Raw genomic sequence first — 25,589 nt, 5'->3', positions numbered from 1 at the left:
CAGCTGTTAGGGGCAGAATTGTTAGGGGCAGCCGGTCGTAGAATTGTGCAAACCAAGAGGGCGCCGCGATACGCATAATAACAAAAGCGATATCGTGAGTGTGGTTTGCCTAAACAGCCAAAAACGCGAGGTTGTTGAAAAAAGAAAAAGAACGAGAAAGAGGGTAGATCGATTCTTCCTAATAAATAATAAGTTTAAAATCATTAATCACATATGTTTAACAAGGTCACTATAGTGCCACTTACTTGCGACGTACATGATGTTTTCAGATTTATCAACCCCTTTTTTATTCTAGGGAATAGAGATAGATAGAGAGATAGACGACTATACCACAGTCCTACTCAATGAGTACTGTTTACCAACAAACAAATTAAATATGAAGGTAGAAAGCGCATGTCATAAGTTATTTATTTTTAAATTGTATCATCATCATCATCATCATCATCATCATCATCATCATCATCATCATCATCATCATCATCATATCAGCCGATGGACGTCCACTGCAGGACATAGGCCTTTTGTAGGGACTTCCAAACATCACGATACTGAGCCACCTGCATCCAGCGAATCTCTGCGACTCGCTTGATGTCGTCAGTCCACCTGGTGGGGGGTCGGCCAACACTGCGCTTACTAGTGCGGGGTCGCCATTCCAGCACTTTGGGACCCCAACGTTCATCGGCTCTTCGAACTATGTGCCCCGCCCATTGCCACTTCAGCTTCGCAGCTTAAATTGTATATTGTTTGTTTAAAAAATGTTATTCAAAATACATTAACATTGTATAATTGTTCTAAGCTTAATAATTGAAGTTATTTTCATTAATTTAAGAACAAGTTAATTATAATTATTATTAGGTGTGAAATGACTAAAGCTTGGCAATTTCGTTCAAAACACTCCCGATGATCCGCGCGGGCCGGGGAGCATATAGTGATGAATGAGAAACCCACGATTAATGCACTTCACTTCCCCGCACGTACCATTTGACACCTGCGAAGTTTTTCCCCCTGGCGCCCGCATGTCATGGGAGTGTCATGTGTGTGTGATTTATGCGCTTCGATCGAAACTGCTGAATCTGTGTGTCATACGAAGAAAAATATGGTAGAACAACGTTTACTGGGCTAGCTAGTTATGTTATAAAAACAATATCAATTCTAAACAAAAATATTCAACACATAAAAACAATGTCAGATACTATACCCAAATAGATATTTAATTACAGTCTTATTAAATAACCGCATATTTAGGGCTATTATAAATGACTAAATAGGGTTTTTGTAGGCACCTATTGTAAGGAAAATAGAACAATTTACCGCATACTACGTCCCGGTCACAAATTAGTTGTTACGAAAACAAAGGTTTTGTAACACTAGTCATAGTTTGCAGCTTCGTTCGCGAGATATTCTATGAAATACGGAATACCTACTGAGTTATTCTTGATTCTAAAGTCAGCCATTGACGGTCAATTATTCTCACGTTTCTGCAACGCAAACGGGAGCGAAGACGTTTCATAAGTCGAGCCGTCATGAACGCAGTGACCAATACACGATCAGTTATAGTCGTGGGTGCTGCAGAAACGTGAGAATAATTGATCGTCAATGGCGTGCATAAGAAATTTTCAGTAAAAATTCTCATTCCGGAGTTAATGTTGGTCGTGTTTACTACCCTGTGCCTCTGACAGCACTATAATAGTAGGCGTCCACAGATCCGCATCGCTCGTATCGGATCGGATATTTAGTATTATTTGTATGTCTTCCTACGTCCTTACGTCCTACTGATCCACAGCATACGAATCGCATCGAACGGAATTTATCTACCGTTTGATGCGATGCGATACGGCGTCGGTCCCGCTCAATCTGATAGTTTCCAGTTAGATAATTTAACATTAATTTCCTCCATAAAGAGGGAGACCTGGCCCTCTAGTGAGCAGCTAAAATCTCATGATTATTAGGGTATCATGAGAAATCATCCGAGAGATCAGAGAATCCCCGAATCCCCGTTAATCATACACTAAGCCTAGTCGCAACCCTTCGCTAATCACAAAACTTTGATTTTTAACGATTTTTTTTCCAAAAAACATACAGACACTTCAATAATAATTATTGTTATTTATGTTTTGTATGGTGGGAAGAAACTGTACGTTACACAGAATCATGACATAACACATGCGATTATAATTTCGCCCTAATTCAGTTGACTCACGCAGCATTACGTTTCAACGTACTGTATTATTATTAAATTGTGGTAAGCACCTTGAACTGCGTCGTTAGTCCAGTAGTTAGACGATGTGATTTCGGATCATGAGATCGTGGGTTCGTATCCTATGAAATGTTACATGGAAATACGTATAGACTATGATTCGTATTAGAAATGACCTTTACCCATCTGTTTATTGGATGCTTTAATATCAAACTAGCAGACGCCGCGTTTCACTCCCGGTTTCTGTTCCCGTAGGAATACGGGGATAAAATATAGCCTATAGCACTCGGAGATAGTGTAGCTTCATTACAGTGAAATAATTTTTCAAATCATTTCAGTACTGGTATCACCAGCCAGACCTGGACAAATTAAGAAAACCTCAATCAGCCCAGCCGGAGATCGAACCCAGGTCCTCCGTCTTGTAAATCCACCGCGCATACCACTGCGCCACGGAGACCGTCAAAACGGCTAGCATAATGCGGAATTAGAATATCTAATATAGGACAGGCAATGGGACGCTTTATGTCCATGTTGATGCCACGAAAGACATCGTGTTAGCGAATAACCTGAACTTCATTTACGTAAATATTTACATCAGAATAACAGTTGCTTTACAGATAAGTGTCAGGAATGAGGAGTGCTTTAGTAATATTTAGGTGAAGTGGATCATTAAAATAAAAAAGCAGTTTTCAATTAATTACGTAGGAAGAGGAAAGGCCTTGCAACACGCTTGCAATGGTACCGGTTCACTTGATCAGGTGTTACTATCCGGAAAGCGCCTGGAGATAGGACTTTGTTAACCTTGTTCATTTATCCCTTCTTAGTGAACTATCATATTTTTTAGGGTTCCGTAGTCCACAAGGAACGATTATAGTTTCGTCATGTCTGATGTCTGTCGGTCCGTCCGCCTGTCAATCTGTCCGTCCTTCGGAACTAGAAAGCTGAAATTTGGCACGGGTATATTAGTTACGTCTATAAAGTGATAAAAAAATTTGGGGTTCCTGTACTGATTTTTTATAGTCTCAATCCCATGTGTGGTCTGGGGGGACTCCAAAGTCTATATGGTCTTTGTGCCCCCCCCCCCCCCCCCCCTCAATTGCCAACTTTAACCTTTAACTTGTGACTTTTTTAGCTATGTCGGTGACTTTGATTATTCTGCTGATCTCTTAATATATTTTATTTTTAAAATATATTTTTTTTAATAATCTTTACAAGTTAGCCCTTGACTACAAACTCACCTGATGGTAAGTGATGATGCAATCTAAGATAGAAACTTTTTAGGAGGAGTTTGAAAATACACACCCGTTTCGGTTTCTACGCGGCTTCGTACTGGAACGCTAAATCGCTTGGCGATACGTCTTTATCGGTAGGATGGTAACTAGCCACGGCCGAAGCAGCTTACCAGCCAATAGTTATTTAAGGTAGACGGCAAAAGTTAAAATTTTAATACATACAAAGCGAACTAACACATAGGATACTCATTATGTCTACTATATATACAGTAATTGTATCCCGTATACATTTTAGTTCCATTGAGAAATAAAGCTTCGCTAAAAACCGAATGGCACACGGATAAAGTCGCGAGCGTCCAGCGGCTTTAAATAACAACAAAGAACTCTATTATTGACGCAACTTTATCTACAGTTGCCATGTTTGTTATACATCGTAAAGTAATACTCGGAAAAATATAAGCCCCAGTAACGTCAACAAAGTTGTATTTTAAACGCTCGACGTATGTTGACTCATACATACCGAAATTCTGCGTCAGTGGTCTTAGTACGAGTTTGTCCACCTCGTAACAGTCGATTGTTATTCTGTTTGCTCGATAATCATTATTTTTAATTATTACTATTCATTTTTATTATTTAATAATAATATTAATAACTTTATTACACCAAAAGAATAACAAAATTTTACAAAACAAATTTAGTGTAAAAAAACAAACAATAAGTGTGGTGTGACGACGGCCTTATTTCTAAAGTGATATCTTCCAGGCAACCTATTTAATAGGCTCCTAATTGACTTATCTAATCGTAGGATGTAGTTGGCCTGAAAAAAATATAAATAAATACATTTTTCATTGTATGACAGAATAACAAAATGGTACCATTGAACTGATGAGACCAAATATTGTATAATTTGTAGTTTTGCACTCTCAAACCCATTAATTCGCATTGGAGCAGCGTGGTGAATCTAAGATCCATTACTCTTTCCATAAGGCTTGGTCCTGTAATTGGCCGTTTAAATGAGTGTCATAAACTATGTTTTATCTCCGTATTCTCTCGGGAACGGGATGAAACCGTTATAATCCGAAACATGATAATCTCAATGAGAATGGCTCAACAAAGTTTAATTACCTATTTATAATATGACATGATAGACGTTACGACTTTACATTGTCAAACATAAATGAAAAATCATATCAATTGAACTTCTTTACAAATCAAATACAGACTCTAAAAAGTCTTTGTAAGGGTCAGGCTTAATAAAACACAGATATTTCTTTGTAAAACGGCTTATAGCGGAAACGTATATGCTGACGGTTAGGCGCTTGGCGTAAAAGTCGGGTTTTTCATTTAAAAGGCTGTCAAAGTCACATTATTTATGACACCACAGACGTTCCGTTTTCGGCCCTTTATTGTAAGGCACAGATTACATAATTAAAGGCGTTTGCGCCGGTAACAGTCTTTGTGTATAAAATGCACAACGTACTAAAGTATCAAACAAATATAATAATTGCAGTAAGTAGTTATAGCTTAGTAACTAGTTTTTAGGTAATTTGATGATCCACTCCATTTTCAAAAATAGAACATTGTACTGTGTTTGTCAGGTCAGTGTTTTTCGAACTCGATACTCGTTAACGACTTTGTTCTCGTTAACTTTTGTGAGAGTGCAAACTGCAAAATGTCGTACTAAGATAAGATTGTTTGTTTATCAACATAACGGCTTCGGATTGTGTTAAGGGCCGCTCTGGGATCCGTTGCATTCGTAATAACGATACCTTTGTTTTTGGAAATCGGAATAAAATAACATAAGGTATCAGTGACCAGTGAAAATCTTTCAGAACTTTATGTTTGTTGTTATGACTTTTATGAAATAATCGGTATTTCTTTTAAGGTTTCTAAGAAGTTACGATAGTTAGAGTTGAGAGAGGCTATGCTTGGATATTAATATAGCTTGTGTATTGTTATCTTATAATAGTTGGAGATAGATAAAAGATCTTATAACGTCATCTAGTAGACTTTTGAAACATTAATTCATCGTATATTAATAATATGTTAATAAAACCTCATAATAATACCTTGCTTTTTATTAGAAAAATTTGTAAAAGTATAGATGCATGTCTGTACACAGATCACATTTCGAAATGGTAAAGCCTTATCACCTTTCTTTCTTTTTTTCTATCTTAGTACCTACTATTTAGATACCTTTTCGAGATAACGAGATTAGTTACCACCCTACTGGCAAAGATGTACCGCCAAGTGATTTAGCGTTCCGGTACGATGCCGTGTAAAAACCACCTTCTAGCAAGTTAGCCCGCTTCCATCTTAGAGTGCATCATCACTTACCATCAGGTGAGATTGTAGTCAAGGCCTAACTTGTAAAGAATAAAAAAAACGTATTCGAGAATTGGTCGTTTTAATAATATATGACAAGAAAAACACTGTAATTCTAGAGTCGGGCATGTAATTATATTGTGATACACTGCTGCGTAAATAGTAGAAACCTTATTTAAATATTATGTCTGGTGGAGCCGATGACGCGTTCACCCGTGGACTGTTTGTTTGTTATTGCAATAAGTAACTCGGTTTTGAAAATAACATATATTTGCTTTTCACCTCAGAAGCATTTCAGAATACAGAAACAGAAGTAAAGCATCGATTCTTTATGTGAAGGGAAATTGATTTGACAGAATCACACAATGATAATTTTATACTATAGATTGGTTACGTCCCTACAAAATCACCGCAAAAAGTGATCCGAATAATAGGCTACAACACTGAGCGCACACATGCACTATTAATAGAAATGGGGATAATATATAGCCTATAGCCTTCCTCGATAAATGAGCTATATGAGATAATGAGTTGAGCTATGTCGGTGACTTTAGTTCTTCTGCGAATCTCCTCATTTCTGGTACGATCACGCAGAGATACTCCTAGCATAGCTCGTTCCATCACCCGCTGTGTGACTCTGAGCCTTCTTATGAGGCCCATAGTTAGCGACCAAGTCTCGGAACCATAAGTCATCATTGGCAACACGCACTGTTCGAAGATTTTCGTCTTTAGACACTCAGTGGAGTAGCTAAATTCGTATCACTTTTTGCGTTGATTTTGTAGGCACGAAACACATCTATAGTATAAAATATCATGGAACACAGGTATATCTGGCTAGCATGGGCTGTAGTTCTACAAGACAGGTGATAATCAACGACACAAACGTGACAACACACAGGCGCCAATACTCCGCGTAATATGTTGACCGATAAAAATACATTTTTCCTCGGTTTCTCGCAGGCCGGTCACGTTTCACTGATAAACGTACTTCACAACACTCACATTTGTCTTGTTTATACTCTTTGGGGGTCTAGTTTCATATCCAGCCGGAATTTGTAATTCTTTGACTTGATCAGGCGTGTCGCAAAGCAATGTAGTGTTCCTTATGACTTGGAGAAACAATTGAAGAAAGAAACAAGCACACCACACTAGATTACAAAAAAATAGTAATTCTTTTAACGGCAATTGCATACGTTTTTTAATAAACTACCACATGAAGCCACTGGAATGTCTCTCAAAAAGTTCAAAATGTTTATTAAACGCAAGCTTTTAGGAAAGTCTTATTATACTGTTAATTATATTATATAAATGATAAAAAAGCTTGGTGTTAAACTGTATTATACGACTGTGTGTAAATAAGTTTGTAAAATGGTGGTAAAAAAAAAATAAACCTTGGTTGGAATTTATTCATTCCCCGTTATATGTATAGACTCCGCGCCACGAAAGTGACAACCTGAAATCGACAGCGCCATATATATATATATATATATATACAAATGACAATAAGACCGCCATTACCAAATGTCATTAAGACGTTAGCGCCGAGTACGCTCGGGACTTGTTTCGTGGCGCTGAGTCTAGGAGCACATAGGTATGTCACAGATAAAAATACAATTTATAATACTAGTAGGTATATTGCAAAAATAATTAGGTATAATCAATGCGATGTTCCGTAAGTCCCACAAGGCCTCTACGTATTTATCAAACGTGATTCGCAAGATAAATGTTTTGATTCCACAAATATGGATTGTTTGAATAACTATCTTATTACCGTTTGAATAGGATTGAGTTTCTTTTATCGATTACTGAAACAAATACTATAATAGAGGTATAGAGGCTCCAAGACATTATATAGATTGTTCTGTCTATATACTATTTGTAAAATGGTACATTACCGGTTAATGGTAAAAGTAAACCCTGGCTAAGTTTGTTGTGGGATTTTAACGGACCAAGGCGTGTTTGGAACTTCAATTTTAAGTTTTCGACCAATTCGATTCGAAAGTGTTTATAACCTAAGGCTAAATAAATGACTTTTGACTTTATTAAGTTGCTTTAGCAACATTGTTATGAAGTTAATACAACATGCATATCTGTCAAAAAAATTTTAACGTACAATGATAATTTATACTGACTTTCTCGTAAATGAGATCGTGAACAGCCGCTAGTATATTGCTAAAAAATATATATTTTATTTAATACTTTACAAGTTAACCCTTAACTACAATCTCACCTGATGGTAAGTGATAATGCAATCTAAGATGGAAGCGGGCTAACTTGTTAGGAGGAGGATGAAAATCCACACTCCCTTCGGTTTCTACATGACATCGTACCGAAACGCTAAATAGCTTGGCGATACGTCTTTGTCGGTAGGGTGGTAACTAGCCACGGCCCAAGCCTCCCACCAGCCAAAATTATGAGACGATAAGGCATTCCATGGTTAATCCACGTTTCCACGTCCGTTTATACCTACAGACATTTAGCGTGCCAGACACGTGCCGTGGCAGACAAAATAATATTCTTCTATACAGTGTTTATTAACGTATTTATATCTATCGTAAAGCCGCGCAGACTTTGACAAACACAAGCCGCGTCCGGCCAGTATTAGCGGAAAGAATATTTTGTCTGTGCAGCCTTTGAAGGCCTCTGAAGGTATGCGCGGTGGATTTACAAGACGGAGGTCCTGGGTTCGAACCCCAGTTGGGCCATTGAGGTTTTCTTAACTGGTCCAGTTCTGGCTGTTTGGAGGCTTTAGCCACGGCGTTACTAACCTACCGAAGACGTACCACCAAGCGTTTTGGCGTTCCGATACGATGCCTTGTAGAAACCGAAAGGAGTGTGGATTTTGATCATCCTCCTAACAAGTTAGCCCGCTTCTATCTTAGGCTGCATCATCACTTACCATCAGGTGAGATTGTAACCAAGGGCTTACTTGTAAAGAATAAAAAAAATACACACCTATGCGCTTAAAACAGTCCTTTGGCAGTCAGGTAAAATTAGCACTTTAAGTTAGTAATAAAGTTTATGAATATAGCTATAAAAGATAGATAGTAAACACCTTGTTTGCTTGTTTACCATTGATAAAGCGTCGCTTTTGAAGATATCACAAAATATTCTTTCAATTTAGTTAATTACATAGTTTCTCTTTCACAAATCGCCAACGACGGCGGCCAGCAATTGCTTCGAGTCATAAAAAGTTATTGCTGCAGTTGCAATTAGCCCATGATTGCGCTCTATGAGATATTGCCTTCAGAGTACGCATTGTCTATGCGTACACCTGTTTTTTTTAATCGATTCCGTCTTGTGTTAATGATGGACTAAGTGTGCGTTGAAACCGTCATAGCCCAGTGGATATGACCTCTGCCTCCGACTCTGGAGGGTGTCGGTTCAAATCTGGTCTGCAGGGGCATGCACCTCCAACTTTTCAGTTATGTGCATTTTAAGAAATTAAATATTACCTGTCCCAGACGGTGAAGGAAAACGTCGTGAGGAAACCTGCATACCAGAGAATTTTCTTAATTCTCTGCGTGTGTGAAGTCTGCCAATTCGCATTGAGCCAGTGTGGTAGACTAAGGCTTAACCCCTCTCATTCTGAGAGGAGACTCGAGCTCAGCAGTGAGCCGAATATGGGTTGATAACGAAGTGTGCGTTAGCTACATATACCTTATTTTATGAAAGCTGTAAGCTTTTTTGACGACCGATTGGTGCAGTGGGTAATGAACATCTAAGCCTTAGATGGATCCTTATAGGCAGGCCTTAGACTCTAAGGTCTGGGTCTATAAGCATCAAAGGCCGTGGGTTCGATTCCCACTACTAGAAAATATTTGTGTTATGAACATGTATGTTTTTCGTTTACGATGGCACGGTGAATCTTTCACGACGGTGCGTGTGATTAATGATCTTCGAGATGGGGTTTTATTAACACAACAATATTTCAAACTGCAAGCTAATTTGAGAATTTTTATAAAGAAAGCCTCCATCACACATTAAAGAATAATAGGCAGATAGAGCGCACGGACCACGAAAGTGTCGTAGCCGTTCCAAATACAATATTCACAATCTAATTCATTCTCGAGTCAGGACGACACAAAGCGTCGCATCAGTAATTTTAAATATTATTAAAAAAAGAATGGTGTCTTATGTTTTTAAATATTTAAAAAATCTGTTCTCAAAAAATAAAGAAATAAGATAGCGTATTTTTTATTCTTTTATTTTAATACTAATTTGTTATTATTATATTAATTTACGTAGGTAATTTTTATTAGTGTTAAATTTTAAAATACAAATTATAAAAAAAAGTTTGTATTTATGCGGATGTCAAGGGGAGCGTGACGTTTGTTTTTTTTTTTATAGTTTACTCGGGCTTCACCACGCTAATTGTAGAGACTGATTCTGAGTCATTCTTTATTCTGTGGGCTCCATAGCTTATATTTATTTTTATTTATGAGAGAGATTCCTAGGGGAACGGAGTCTACGCAGGTAAAATCGCGAGACGACAAGTAGTTTTGCATAAATCTGAGTTAAGGTCTAGCTCCAGTAGCCAATGTATTGGATTGCTGAATATTCATAGCTTACGCGAAAGTTTACAGTTTGCGTCGACGGACGGCTATTGTATTTAAATTGTAAATACCAACCGCCCGCGCTTTACCTAGAACTGGGCTTCCTTGTTGAGATGCTGTTTATGAATATAAATTACCTGATACGTTACAGTATATTATTATATTAATTTACGTAGGTAATTGTTGTTAAAGTAAAGCGAAAAAAATAAATAATTTATTCTTCCTATAATTTAATCTACCAAATGTAATCGGTCCCCATGATCGGAGAAATTTAGCATCCCGGCCTCCCCTACTGTTAGATTCATTATCATCATCATCATGTCAGCCGATGGACGTCCACTGCAGGACATAGGCCTTTTGTAGGGACTTCCAAACATTAAGATACTGAGCCACCTGCATCCAGCGAATCCCTGCGTCTCGCTTGATATCGTCAGTCCACCTGGTGGGGGGTCGGCCAACACTGCGCTTACTAGTGCGGGGTCGCCATCCCAGCACTTTGGGAACCCAACGTCCATCGGCCCTTCGAACTATGTGCCCCGCCCATTGCCACTTCAGCTTCACAACTCGTTGAGACTATTAGATTAATAAAGATAATTTAGAATGAAGCTAATTAGTCTCTTTTGTACTCAGATGGGAGCAGGCGTGAACGGTCCAGGTGGTCGGCGGGCCCTGGAGCTGATCCTAAGTGGGGGGCTCAAGTCTTTAGCGAGGCCTGCCAAGCCGGTCAGGAGGGCCGCTTCGAGAGACTCGGTTCTGTCTCAACCCCAACCTCTACTTGAAGGTAAGCATCTATTTGTCAGCCTATTTAACAGTAGCATTCATAGACGTTGTAGGGGCACCCCCAGGAGATTCACCCGCTGAGTGTCAAATTCTCAAACAAATAGAGATTAAATTCGACAGTCAGCGGCTGAATGATTCCCTGGGGGTGCCCCTACAACGTTTATGAATTACACTGTTAGTTGCCTAAAACAAGGCCAAGCCTTGTTCCTTGTAGGAGAGGGGATTTGGAACTTATCCCCACCATGATGCTTCAATATGAGTCTTGACGGGTGTTGTGACAATCACTATCAGATGTTTTCTTTTTTCTATACAAGTTAGCCCTTGACTACAATCACCTGATGGTAAGATGATGTCTAAGATGGAAGCGGGCTAACTTGTTAGCAACTGGATGAAAATTCACACCCCTTTCGGTTTCTACACGACATCGTACCGGAACGCTAAAGCGCTTGGTACGTCTTTGTCGGTAGGGTGGTAACTAGCCACGGTCGAAGCCTTCCGCCAGCTAAAAATGATAATGAACGGGATCGACGGCTTAACGCTCTCTCCGAGGGACTACCATCTTCCAAACTCCAGGCTGAGAATTCCAAATAATGTCTTGGATTCGCAACTACGACCTCGTGATTCAAAGCCACATCCTTACTAACCACTGGACTAACAAGTAACACTATCACCCTTAATACCACCAACACCAAAGATTTTATACTGTAGACATGTCACTAGCGTCAAAACTGAGGCGGACAATACTGGCTAATTGTCTTAATTTTAAATAAATAAATAAATATACTTAAACAATACACATCACTATCTAGCCCCAAAGTAAGCATACAGTGTAGCTTGTGTTATGGGTGCTAAGATAGTTGATATTATAATATTAATATACAATTATATACTACATAAAAATACTTATATAATGTATAAATACACACAGACACTGGAAAACACCCATGCTCATCACACAAATATTTTCCAGTTGTGGGAATCGAACCCACGGCCGTGGATGCAAGAAGCAGGGTCCCTACCCACTGCGCCACGCGGCCGTCAAAGTGTAATTTCATTTAGACAATCAAACAACGAAAGCTATTTAAACAAATAATACCTAAATATTGACTACAATGTCGAGTTGTGTGCACATTGTGCATGTGCAGTAGCTATATTCATATCATATCACTTTTTGAGGTGATTTTGTAGTAACGCAACATGTCTAATAAAGTGTTTTTCAGATATCATTAGTACGGTGACAATGATATTATGACGTTCTTAATACGTACTATTATCGTGAATCGCGGCAAACTTTCAAAAGTGAAACGAACTGTCACCATACCCATGCTATCTGAAAAACACTTTAGTATAAAATCTTTGACCAACACGCATAGAGACTATGAGTATAGTGAAATACCTTGTGTAAAATATTTTAGAAGTAAATATAAAGGTGCAACGGCGCCAGTCCGTAAATACATAAAAGCTTCAAAACAATAAAATATGACTTCACTCCACTGCTTTCACTTGCACATGGTATAACTTTCCAAAAGTTATTTCTGCGCAATTGTGGTAATCCTCGTGATTTATTCGCTGCTAGCTCCGGCACTGTATGTGCAAACTTTACTGTTATATATTACCTGCTTTTATATTTATTCTAGCAGGTTTTATAAAGAGGTATAGTTTGTGGTATTGTAGAACGCCACGTTATTTGTGAGTGTCATAGCCTATATTTTAGTTTAGTGATTGCCTAAGGATCTGAGACTTGAGGATATCTGCAGAAGAACTAGTCACCTAAATAGTTCACCGAGCGAGTCGCGAAGTTGAAGTGGCAATGGGCAGGGCACATAGTTCGAAGAGCCGATTTGGGTCCTTAGGTGCTGGAATGGCGACCACGCACCTGAAAGCGCAGTGTTGGTCAACCTAAGTAGTAGTAGTGGAGGGGTTGACCAACTAGTAGATGAACCGAGGACATCAAGCGGGTTGCAGGGAGCCGCTAGATGCTGGCGGCCCGAGACCGTGATGTTTGGAAGTCTATATCTATGTCCAGCGGTGGACTTCATCTGATGATGATGATGATGATGATGATGATGATGATGATGATGATGATGATGATGATGATGATGACTTTATACTATAGATCGGTTATGTGCCTACAAAATCACCGCAAAAAGTAATCCGAATAATAGGTTACAAAACTGAGCGCACGCATGCACAATTTTGTTTTTAATTCAATATTTATTTGGGTATTATTTGTTTAAATAGCGTTCGTTGTTGACCACAACTAACTTTGAGATGCGGAAATTTCCTCTTTTGAGCGCCTCATTTTTCATGACCTAGTAACATATCTTACAATATTTAACATCATTGTCTGCAACGACACAATGTGACGCAACGCGCTAATGAAGAATCGTTCTAATGAGTCACAGTCAGTTTTAACCCCTTGGTATTTGTCCCCAGGTCTCAGAAAGTGTTCGACAGTGCTCGCGCTGACAGACCGAGAGAAGGCGCCAGAACCGATCAGGGCCCACAACCGACTGCGCGCACCTTCCGTCTGCTCCCGCTGTTCTTCGTTGTTGTCCCTCGCCGGCGCTGGAGGGTCCAGGTTCGTATCTTCGTTATCTTGGTAGTTGACAGATCCAGTAGCATCATAGCCATGGTCTGGTATTCAGTGGTCGCGCAATCTAAAGCATATGTGCTAAATGTTATTGTGCTGTATAAGTTCATTGTAGTATTTTCGTCAATCTCCTCTTTTTAGAGTGAGTGTTTATGGCTTAGTAGTCACCACTCTATACTACAACCTTTCTTGATGAGTACTGTTAACCAACAAAGAAATTAGAAATGAAGGTAGAAAACGCATGTCATTTCATAACTTATTTATTTCAAATTTTGACGGCCTCCGTGGCGCAGTGGTATGCGCGGTGGATTTACAAAACGGAGGTCCTGGGTTCGAACCCCAGCTGGGCAGATTGAGATTTTCTTAATTGGTCCAGGTCTGGCTGGTGGGAGGCTTCGGCCGTGGCTAGTTACCACCCTACCGGCAAAAACGTACCGTCAAGCGATTAAGCGATCCGGTACGATGCCGTGTAGAAACCGAAAGGGGTGTGGATTTTCATCCTCCTCCTTAACAAGTTAGCCCGCTTCCATCTAAGACTACATCATCACTTACCATCAGGTGAGATTGTAGTCAAGGGCTAACTTGTAAAGAATAAAAAAAAAAAAATATGTATGGTTTGTTTATAAAATATTATATTAAATATGTTAACCATATCTAATTGTTCTAAGCTTATTAATCAAATTTATTTTCATTAATTTAAGAATAAGTTAATTACAATTACTATTAGATGTGAAATGACTAGTGATCATTTGTTGTTAAACAGTACTCATCAAGAAAGGCTGTAGTATAGATTGACAGACATCCTTTGAAATTTTCATGGATAACTTTTACACATGTTTTCTCTGGATGTTTTCTTTAACTGTTTACAACATTTTTTTGACAATTACATAATTTTGAAAAATAGAAATGCACTGCATACCATGATACAGAAAAATATATTAATTCTTGATTTGGGGTTACAAATAGATTTACTATTCCTCAATGACAAGTACAGCTAAACTCTGCGTTATTAGCTCGCAAAATTACCAGTCAAATTAAAGCTTAGGTGTACCTAAACAAAATAAGTCTTTCGAATGATTGTATAGATGTATTCTTATTCACCATCGTTGTTCCATAGACAATAATGAATGTCCACTATTAGATATTTTTCTAAAAGAGTTTCTACGATTCATCATCCATTTTCCCGGAAATCATTACAGCAATAGTAGTAAATTGAGTACAGCTATAGAACCTCGTTTGCGTTTGCCATGCTACGATACCGTTAAGGTATTTTTAATCAAGAATACGTTATATTTTTTATTATTAATTGCTTTTACCTTCACTTCTTTCCCTTCATTATGGAAGCAAGGTTTGTTAACCTTAATTTCATTTCATTTCACAAATTAACAGGTTATATCAATTTTACATTTGTCGACTCCGAAATAATATTTGACAATATAAGCCTTCAATAAAACCTTTTTCAATGTAACGGAAGCTCTATCCAAGTAACTCTATCCTACTTTCTTCAATGTAACGAAAACCCTATCCAAATCTCTCTATCCTATCTAATCTCTGGATGTAATGAACCGTTCTTGTAGATTATTAAGTGACTTCAAAAAAAGGAGGACGTTCTCAATTCGACGCATACGTTTTTTAATGTTTGTTACCGCATAACTTCGTCATTTCCTAACCAATTTTAAAAATTCTTTTTTTTTGTTTTGGAGGCTTTAATTAATACGTTATTGGCTTTGCACCGTCTTCAAAGTGATCAGAAGGTAGCACATACGATGTTATTTTTCGCTGTTTAGTTTGTTTTTGTGATTTAGAAGTCGTTCAAACTTTTTTGTTAAAAAGATTTTATTTTATCAATACAACGCTACGATATTTGTGAGTGCGTGGGAACTACCATTAGTTTTGGTTAGTATAACATCAGTAGCTTGACATCGTAAATCTGTAAATGAATTAAAGTTCGTAGCAAGTATCAAGCTCGTTCTAAATGTCTGTTAGTCGATTTTGCTCGTTATTTCGCATTTCTGGTGACAAGTGTCGACGCAAGGTTAATTGCACTGCGCCACTGTCGTTCGCTTTGCTACGTTTTTGTCGTTTATGGTCACCGCCGTGTCATTATGGGGCGTAAGTGTGACTGGACTGTCACGTGCCGGAAGGATTAGCGCGGCTTGCTTATGTTGTTTGTCGTTGCATTTTATGTAGGTTTGTATACTTATTTCGTTTTATGATAGTTTGGCTTAAGTAAGGTGTCATCATCATTATCAGTCTTATTTTAACATCATCATCGTCATCATTCTCAACCTCAGACCAATTATAGAAGGACCTGTATCGCACTCATAGTCACGAACAAAATTGTCTGTCATTTTCTAAAGAAAACGAGCTTAGATTTGGTATATATCTTATACTAAACTTGAAGTTATTGCCCGTTTTTTAAACAATTGAATTACACAAAAAGGTATTTTTACGGAGATCTTTAACCGACGAACTCGATTACAACTATTTAACATTGATTCTATAGACACAGTTTTTATAACCGCATTAGATCGTTGATCATATACTTTGACAGAAAAATGACGTCTAGCGAGGCAGGTCCTATACAATAATTGGTCTGAGTTCTCAACCCATGTTTGTCTCACTGCTGAGCACGTCCATAATACTCGTAGTCCACCACGCTGGCCCAATGCGGATTGACAGACTTCACACATGTAGAGAATTAAGAAAATTCTCAGGTGCATATTTCCTCACCATCGTGAAACAGCCCGCTATTAACTTGTCTAGATGAACTGGATGTTACTTCTGCCACCAATTCCAGAGGGTGTAGGTTCGTATCCGGTCCGGTCGAATGCACCTCTAACTTTTTAGTTATGTGCATTTTAAGAAATTAAATATCGCGTGTCTCAAACGGTGAAGGAAAAACATCGTGAGGAAACCTGCATATCTGAATTTTCTTGATTCTCACACAAGTGAAGTCTGCCAATCCGCATTGGGCCAGCGTAGTGGATTGGCTTAACCCCTCTCATTCCGAGGTGAGACTCGTGCTTAATAGTGAGCCGTATATGGGTTGATGATGATGACAGGAATAGGTCTCCCTCCTCATAGGAGAGCGGATATTGTGGAGCTTTCGCACACTACGCTGCTCTGACGGCCATTATAGCTTAGCAAGTTCGTTGATGACACTCCCATGATATGCGGGCGACGGGGGAAAGGCCTGCGCGGGTGTGAGGTCGTGCGCGCGGGGCAGAGGGAAGGGCTTCGCTACACCCAGAATAAAAAAAAAAAACTTGCAGAACCAGAAGGTGTACGAGTAAAGACAGGCACATTTGTTTGTAAAACTTATGAGCGTCAGCAAAATAGACTTTATCCTTCCTCCTTTTTCGGAAGGTTGTTAAAATTATTTCTTTTAAATAAGCTGTTATAAAGTAAAAGTTCGTCGACCTACAACGTTAAAGACGTCCAAGTTCAAAGGAGAACGGTCCAAGTTTGTGAAGATCGTTATCTCTCATCTTTGTTAGTTGAAAATTTATTTAAACTAGGGATAAAATAGAAAAAACTATTTTCATCACGTATTGAAGCTTTTTTCCACGCGATTTGTACGCAATAGATTTCAACATCTAAATAAAGTCATGTAGATATTGAAAATTGATTGCGAATTCTCTTCAAATTACGTCAAAATTGGCGACTAGAAAAACAAAAGCGACAGAGTATATGTTTGTATTTTCTCATTTTTTTCAAATTTTGTTTGGATTTGGATAGTGTTTTTGTTATTTACCTTAATGCATATTTGTCAGGCGAGGCTTTAGTAACGGCTCCGTGGCTCAGTGGTATGTGCGGTGGATTTACAAGACGGAGGTCTTGGGTTCGATCCCCGGCTAGGACGATTTAGGTGTTACCACCCTACCGGCTAAGAAGTACCGCCAAGCGATTTAGCGTTCCGGTTCCTAAATTCGATCGCCGGCTGGACCGATTGAGGTTTTCTTGGCTGGTGTTACCACCCTACCGACAAAAACGTACCGCCAAGCGATATAAGCGATATCGTGTAGAAACCGAAAGGGGTGTGGATTTTCATCCTCCTCTTAACAAGTTAGCTGGCTTACATCTTAGATTGCATCATCACTTACCATCAGGTAAGATTGTAGTAAAAGGCTAACTTGTAAAGAAAAAAAAGTAGTGTTATTTTGAATGCACCGGTAGTTTTAGAGTGTAAGTGACGTAGGCTCCTTAGTGGGACCTCAGCGGCGTTATCGGGGGGTTTTGGGCGAGCGTAGAAGCATCGTCTGATGGTCGGAACGACTCTCTAAGGCGACTCGACTCGACTCAACTCGACTCGACTCGACTTGACTCGACTCTCTCGGACCTCGGCTTAGAAGGATTTAGAGCATTTTGCGTATGAGTAATACGAAGCCGATAAATAACCGTTCTTAAAATTAAAAAATCCCGCCTGAAAAGCGAGGTCATTGTAAATTCGCGACTTCATAGCATAATTGGCATTAAGAATGTACCCGGCGTAACAAGCTGTGTTAATTGGTGTAGGTGGACCTGTGTGTTATCGTGTGAACTTCTGTACGTTTGCGATGGTCAATTTAATAATGCAGTGGCCCAGGATAACGCGGCTCCCTCATTTGAAGGAGAGAAGATGAATAAATGATTAGGAGGGCAGTGTCTATGCAAAGTAGCGGACCATTGGGTCCAGCAAGTTTCTTACGTATGTACGAGTAATTGAATTTTAATTGTGCTGGTTTTGGTTTAACAGTTATGATGAGCAAAGTATCGAACCATTGTTAGTTAGTAAATAAAAACCCTTGTTTGTTATTTGCTAACTAACCAATGGACCTGCGATCCAATCAGCTTAGCTGTACATATTGAGTCTTAAAGTTATTCATAGTCAATAGTCAGTATTCATTTATTTCAATTAGGCTTAGTTTACAAGCACTTTCGAAAGGTCAGGTATTAATATTATAAGATAATGGTGATAATAATTAGTCGAAAACTTAAAATTAAATTTACGAGGGTTCAGTCAGGTGTTTGCTTTTTTAGTTTATCACCATTTAACAATAGGTGTATAAGTTGCCAGCCATGTAATACATTTAATTTTTTGACGTTTATATATTTACTAGCAGACGCCGCGCTGTTTCACCCGCGTGGTTTCCGTTCCCGTAGGAACGCGGGGATAATATATAGCCTATATATGGCCTACCTCGATAACTGGGATATCTAACAGTGAAAGAATTTTTCAAATCGGACCAGCAGTTCCTGAGATTAGCGCGTTCAAACAAACAAATTCTTCAGCTTTATAATATTAGTAAAGATTATACTACTCTAATGCTATAATCACTATAATACGACTATAATCATAACTTGCGTTATATACTGTCGTCTCGGGCGGATCCCGGTGAACAAATAATGACAACAATAAAACTTTGATTGCATCACAGAACCGCGACAGCAACTAGACATGCGTATAAACATACGGCTTCTATTATACGCATTAAACGTCACCAGTTACATCACAGTGACGTCATCAAATGTGTCGCAAGGAGCCGTTGGTCACTGGCGTAGGACTGTTGTGTTTGGTAGTTACTAACGGCCAGTTTCTTCATCGTAAGTAACAGTCAAAGTAACGTCATAAAGCAAAAGTGACGGTCTTAATCACGGAAAAATAAAGTCTTCTTTACTACTTACTACTTTTACTGTTACTTTAGCTTTACATGAATAAACTGGCTGTTAGGTATTTGTCCAACAATGGGCGTTCGCTGGCTTATATGATGATGACGATGAGTGTTATGCAAGTAACTTATAGTATACTTTAGGGGTAGAATTTGGAAAAATCTGGAATTATTTTTAATATTTTTCTGGTAGTACACATACCAATTTTTCAAAAGTAATTTGAAAACCGTAGCATTTTCTATACACACCTCTGCTTCATCTCTTGTGATTTAATTTTCGCGACAAAAGTACCTATCCTATTATTCGTATTATGGGCACAAATTGTGTCACGTTTCATTTGAATTCATTCAGTTGTTTTAGCGGACAACAAAAATACAAACAGACAAAAATTAATTTTGTCTTCAGTATTGATTATATGTATAACGGAGAAAGACTAAATTCCACTTCTGATTATTGGAGAACAGACTAAATCAGACGGGCTAAATATCGGGATATCGTGGTATGTCTCGACTAGATTCTACGGTATACGTAAGGGATGGCAAAGTACACAAAGTAACACTATCAATCAATACTGTTGACTTACTTCTACAGGTCTACCCTCTAATTACAATATTGATCAAGTATAGCGCCGACACTGTCAGATGTAAACCAGGATTAACTATCGTATGGCAAGGGGTCAGCCACGAGCAAAGTCACGGACTTGTAATCGCTAGTAGTAGGGTTAAAGACGTCTTTTACAGTTAACAAATACTCCCCTTCTCCGCTTGTGTTCGCTCACAGCTAAGTAACAAATAATGCAATGGCCTCACTATACGGATAACTGACTCACCCAATTCTCTCACTCACTGCTAAAACTCTCTGCTGAACCTAAAGAAGTATAGGTTTAAAGACTTTTAGCGTTTTTTGCCATAAAATGTTCCCATATGTACGGAGTCGGCCTTGATTTCGAAAGTGTTCATTGTGCCATTGTCTGAGTGCAGCAACCTATGTTAATTGCTAACTCGTATGTACGAACTGTAATTAAATCTAGTTTACTTTTCGCCCGTTACTTTGTTTGTAAATCCATTTACTTTTTATCCCTCACTAGCTGACGCTGAGCGGTTTCACCCGCGTGGTTCCCGTTCCCGTAGAAATACGGGAAGAATATATAACCTATTGCCTTCCTCGATAAATGGGCTATCTAACACTGAAAGAATTTTTAAAATCGAACCAGTGGTTCCTGAGATTGGCGCGTTCAAACAAACAAACTCTTCTGCTTTATAATATTAGTATAGATATCTACGAATACGAGTAGGTATAATAGAAAATATTAAATCAACCCTAATTAATATACCTAATAAGAGCCTGTAACAGTCAGAACTTCGTGATTTTATGAAAAGCACGAGTCGGACTCACCCACTGAAGGTCCCGTAGGTGCTCGTATGTAGAATCATTATAGTTCAAAAGTCCAATTAGGTACTTACGCTTTTTTTGCCTAGCTATTCCCGAATTTAAGATCCCCTGTACTTCAAGATTTCATTACAAATGTTTAGTTTTGAGATTTTTACTTGGACTTACTTGACGAGAGTGTCGAAATGCATATTTTCCTGAATAAATGTCCATACATATATTTTTTTCACGTTAACTTAGAGGTTTTATTTTTACAACTTTGGAAACAACGCCATCTAGTGGCACTACTGCACAACTGTTTCAATTCCTTATAAATTCGCGTTTACGTTTACGCAATCGTCACAGTATGAAAACATAGAAAACTCCCACTAGGCACTCTTGTGAGATTGTAAAGTCAAGGGTAAAATTGTAAAGAATAAAAAAGGGGTTGATAAAAATTAGCGCTATTGTACAATGAGGAAGTTCTGACACAGTTATTTTATACAATTATAATTTTAGACAATTATAAATTATGGTATTCACGAACTGTTTTTGTGTGGTAACTAGAATGACTTATTTATTTATTTCATACATTTTAATTGTTGTAATATTTGTTATGCAAATTTTCTAGACTAATTGGAATTATTTACAGTGGGAATTTTAATTTCGAAACAAAGACTACGCACACGTTTAAAATTTTAACAATCCCATAACTTATTATATGTTGCTTGTTGTTTGTACAGTAGCCTTGTTGGGTTTGATTTAGTTGTGAATTACATAATAAAGTAAAAAATCTAGTAAGTCCCTGCGACGCTCGAATAAATTCACATTTAGGCTTCCCTACCACTAAAATACTATAACAGAAACATAGCAAATGCATTTTGTGAAATGTTTTAAGTGTTATTAAATTTTCTTTTTATTTTAATTTTTTTTTCTTTAATTATTAACAACCTATATTCGTGGCTCGTGTTGAGCACGAGTCTCCTCTCAGAATGAGAGGGGATACGCGGATTGGCAGATTTCACACACGTAGATAACTAAGCAAATTCTCAGGTATGCAGGTTACCTCATGTTTTTCTTCCACCGTCTGACACACGTGATATTTAATCTCTTGAAATGCACATAACTGAAATGTTGGAGGTGCATGCTCCTTACCGGATTCGAACCTAAGCCCTCTAAATCAAAGGCAGAGAATATCCACTACGCTATCACGGCATTTCTATTAAACAAACAAATTGTCGGTTAAAATAGACTGATACGCAAATAAATGATCAATTTAATGATAATAATTTAAGACGAGACGAATATCTTAGCAATCCATGGATTCACCTTGCGGGTGCCGGGTCCGTCGCGCAGCAGAGAGTGATTCGCCGAGCAAAGTCCGGGACATATGACCAATGGGTGTAGGGTTAAGGAATTCTATTCTATTGTAGGGTTAAATATATTTTAGGAAATGTAGTCTGACATGGATATGACGTCCACATTTCTTGTTGTGTAATTCTTTGGATTTGGGATCGGCGAGGAGAGTGACTCGAGTGGAAAAGGGGAGTGTGAGTTAACTGTCAAAGACGTATTTAACCCTACACACAACGTTCACAAGTGCGTGACTCCACTTTGCCATTCTAGGGTCATATCGTGGTTACAGTTGGATTTGTTAATTAAGTTGTCCTAACAAATGTTGTAAATCATAACCTTTGTTCGACATTGGTTTTCTTATTTTTTAAATCCACTTCTGAGTCTGCTAAAAGTATTAATAATGTAATGATGATCATTTTAATGTAATAAATTGTCCACAGGTACTCCCTGGACGGCGCCGGGGGTGGATTCGTCCCCACCGCGCCGATAAACTGCAAGCTGTGCCTGGAAGATGCCACCCCTGACAAGACCACCGTCATATCCGGTTGCGGCTGTTCCTTTTGCACCAGGGTATGTTCATATTATTGTTACATACAATCTCTGCAATTTGTAAAGTTACAGTTATGACATCGTTAGTTTTCATGGCAACTTCGTTGTTAGTGACATTTTAATTTTCGCGTCCTATAAACGTGAAGTTGAAATTCGAATAAAACTTTTAATAGGCGAAAAGTTCTTCGACGAGTGTAAAATAGCGGAATCGCACCCCTGATCAGTGGCGTGTACAAGGTCTTTAACAAGGGTAAGCAATAAGTCACTATACGTTAAGCATATACAATACAATAGCTCACTGTAGAGCTTGACCTCTCTCTTGTTAGATAGAATGGCGTAAGTCTATACGTTATCATCATGTCGGGTTCCTTCCTCAAATTGAAGTGTGACGGATCAACCTTCAATTTGCCTTCAAGGTTGTACCATCGAACGTCAATTTGGAAAAGGCACCCATAAAAGAGATTTTTTTTGAAATCCGTAACGTAGGTATATAAGATGCGCTTCAAGATTACGATTACATTACGTGGATGAAATTGGGGGTAACCACTAGTCTGAACTGAACTAACATGATAAAGAGAGAAAGATTTCATTGTTTGTTTGCATTGAAACTACTAAACTAATTTGAAAAATTCTTTCACCAATCGAAAGCTACATTATCAGCGAGTAATATAGGCTCTATTTTATTCTCATATTCACATGAGAATGGGAGCTAAAACGGGTAAAACGGGAGGTTTGCTAGGAAATAAATGAATCTTAAGGCAATGTTTACGTGGCCAAGGTATAGTATCTATCTTATCTAGTCTACAGTTGAGACCGGCCCAGGTCACTGACCCGACGGGAATAGCCATAGAATATTAACCTAGAACTTGAGCGCTAGCGATTCATTGGTCTAGATTTGCAATAACGAATGCGTGGGTGGTATAATAAAAGAAAACTGTTCCGTAGGTCGTTATTTATGTGTGCTCCATTCTTGATTTATTTAACAAAAACGGATCCGCATTATAAATTTTATTGAAATTATGTTCTCCTTTATTTGAAAAACGAAACTTGTGTCAAATCTACATCCAACTTCCTATTCTACTAATATTATAAACGCAAAAGTTTGTATGGATGTATGTTTATTAGTCTTTAACGCCGCTACTGTTGAAGCGATTTGACTGAAATTTGAAATGGAAATAGATTTTACTCTGGGTTAACACATAGGTTACTTTTTATCCCGGAAACGAGATTTTCGAAAACCTGATGATTTTGATGGCATGAATGTTTGTTACTCTTTCACGCCTCGGCTACGATAGTTGATCGATAAATTTTCCGCGCCGGCTTACTTATGAGCAAAGTGCGTATGATATTTGCATGATCTCGAACCATCCTAATGGAACCAGTTTGGTTTAAGCTGCTTACTGTTTATGCGAAGAGAGAATAACGATTTATTTAAATGAGCGTCATAAGCAAATATTAGACTGGGAGATTTTTGCAAATTGTACGAATCACAGTTGCTTAGAGTGGAGATAAATCATCATTAGGTTACGGGTCTGGCAGACCCATCAAGCAACGCATGTGTTAATTGATCATCTTATGTAGAAAATATAAGACTGAAATATTCTTGCAATTACGTACTACTAGTGCCACGTATAGTGGAGATAAATCATCATTAAGTTACGGGTCTGTCAGTCCCACCGTTAGGTTAGGTTAGGTTAGGCACGACACCGGGTTAAATGAGCATCATAACAAGCAAATATTAGACTGGAAGTTTTTTTTTGCGACTGGAAATACGATCAAGTGGTCAGTAAAGTAGTAGATGAATCATCATTATCGGCCTGTTTTAACGGCCCATAGGCTATAGGGCATGCGTTCCTCCTTATAGGAGAATGGATATGGAGGTTGGACCACCACGCTGCTTTGATGCGGATTTCCTCAAGCTGAGGGTGAAATATGTTTGACTTTTTAACGATCACTGTCAGTTGTTAATGATATAATCGGGAGCGACGGCTAAAGGCAGAATTATATTTGTCTGACGTGTCGTGACGCATCAGAACAGAATCGGTATCATACATTTTTGTATGCGACACATCAGAGGTCATCACGATATGTCACATCACATAATGCCAGCTCCACATTAGTGCCGTGAAGCTCCGTGGACAGGTGCGAACGTGAATACGTGGACGGTTTTCGCTGGATTCACGTACGGTCACGCCTATTCCTCGATCAAAATCGGTATTTTGTCAAAGGGTTCGCGCCTCCTTCGCGCGACGTTTACGTATACACATCCACATTCACGGCCCATATAAATAGTAGTATAGTGACTAAGCAAACAAAGTTATTGCTACAGCAGATTCTACGTCCATTTCGCGGCGGGTTTCAAACGATTGCGAGCATTCCGTGAATGTGGAGAGCATGGACTCGTACCCGTGAATTCACGGCACTAATGTGGAGCCGGCATAAGTGTAAACGATACCATACAAAATGTATGATACCGATTCTGTTCTGATGCGTCTCGACACGACTCGACAGACAAATATAATTCCGCCTTTAACGTGATCTCTGAAGCTCGAGGGTGTGACATAAAATTGAGAATTTGCACTGAAAACTTGGACAAAGGATTTGCTCAGTATTTCAAATTTCAACCCATGACTTCATAATCCGTTGCCGCATCAAATAACCACTGCGCCTACAAAAAGTTAGAGTAAACGAAAATGTATGTAAAGTTTTATAATTGAAAGTGGAAATAACAGACAAACCTTTGTTTATAAAGGCTGGACCGATAGTACCGAGTGCCGTCGCTTTCAGAGCATCGCACGGAAACTGGGTCAGATGTACCCGCGCCCTGTATAAACGAAAGGGTTAATTTTAATTAAACTTGTTTGAAAAAGTTCCACTGTATAACTTTCTAATGAGGTGAAATGTTCAATTTTAGTTGTAGGATGAATTAACTAACTTTATGAGTTTTTAAATATCACTTGTCTCGAACGGTGAAGGAAGAA

At 38.5% G+C, this 25,589-nt stretch overlaps 1 protein-coding gene across 3 annotated transcripts in view; it reads left to right on the top strand.

Moving 5' to 3' along the window:
- Positions 1-25,589, top strand: part of LOC112052128 (uncharacterized) — a 130,122-nt gene that overhangs the window by 35,360 nt on the left and 69,173 nt on the right. For all 3 annotated transcript variants that reach the window (XR_008251479.1, XR_008251478.1, XM_024091072.2), the window contains 3 exons: positions 10,941-11,091; positions 13,527-13,671; positions 22,500-22,629. Coding sequence is in view for 1 of the 3 variants with exons in the window: in XM_024091072.2 (XP_023946840.2) it covers positions 10,941-11,091; positions 13,527-13,671; positions 22,500-22,629 (426 nt within the window). In the remaining 2 variants the exon portion in view is untranslated. The remainder of the gene's footprint in view (positions 1-10,940; positions 11,092-13,526; positions 13,672-22,499; positions 22,630-25,589) is intronic.

Source organism: Bicyclus anynana, chromosome 15 (genome assembly GCF_947172395.1).
Source record: "Bicyclus anynana chromosome 15, ilBicAnyn1.1, whole genome shotgun sequence".
In the NCBI taxonomy this organism is placed as follows: domain Eukaryota; kingdom Metazoa; phylum Arthropoda; class Insecta; order Lepidoptera; family Nymphalidae; genus Bicyclus; species Bicyclus anynana.
The sequence above is the reverse complement of the archived record's forward strand: the minus strand, read 5'-3'. Positions and strand labels throughout refer to the sequence as shown.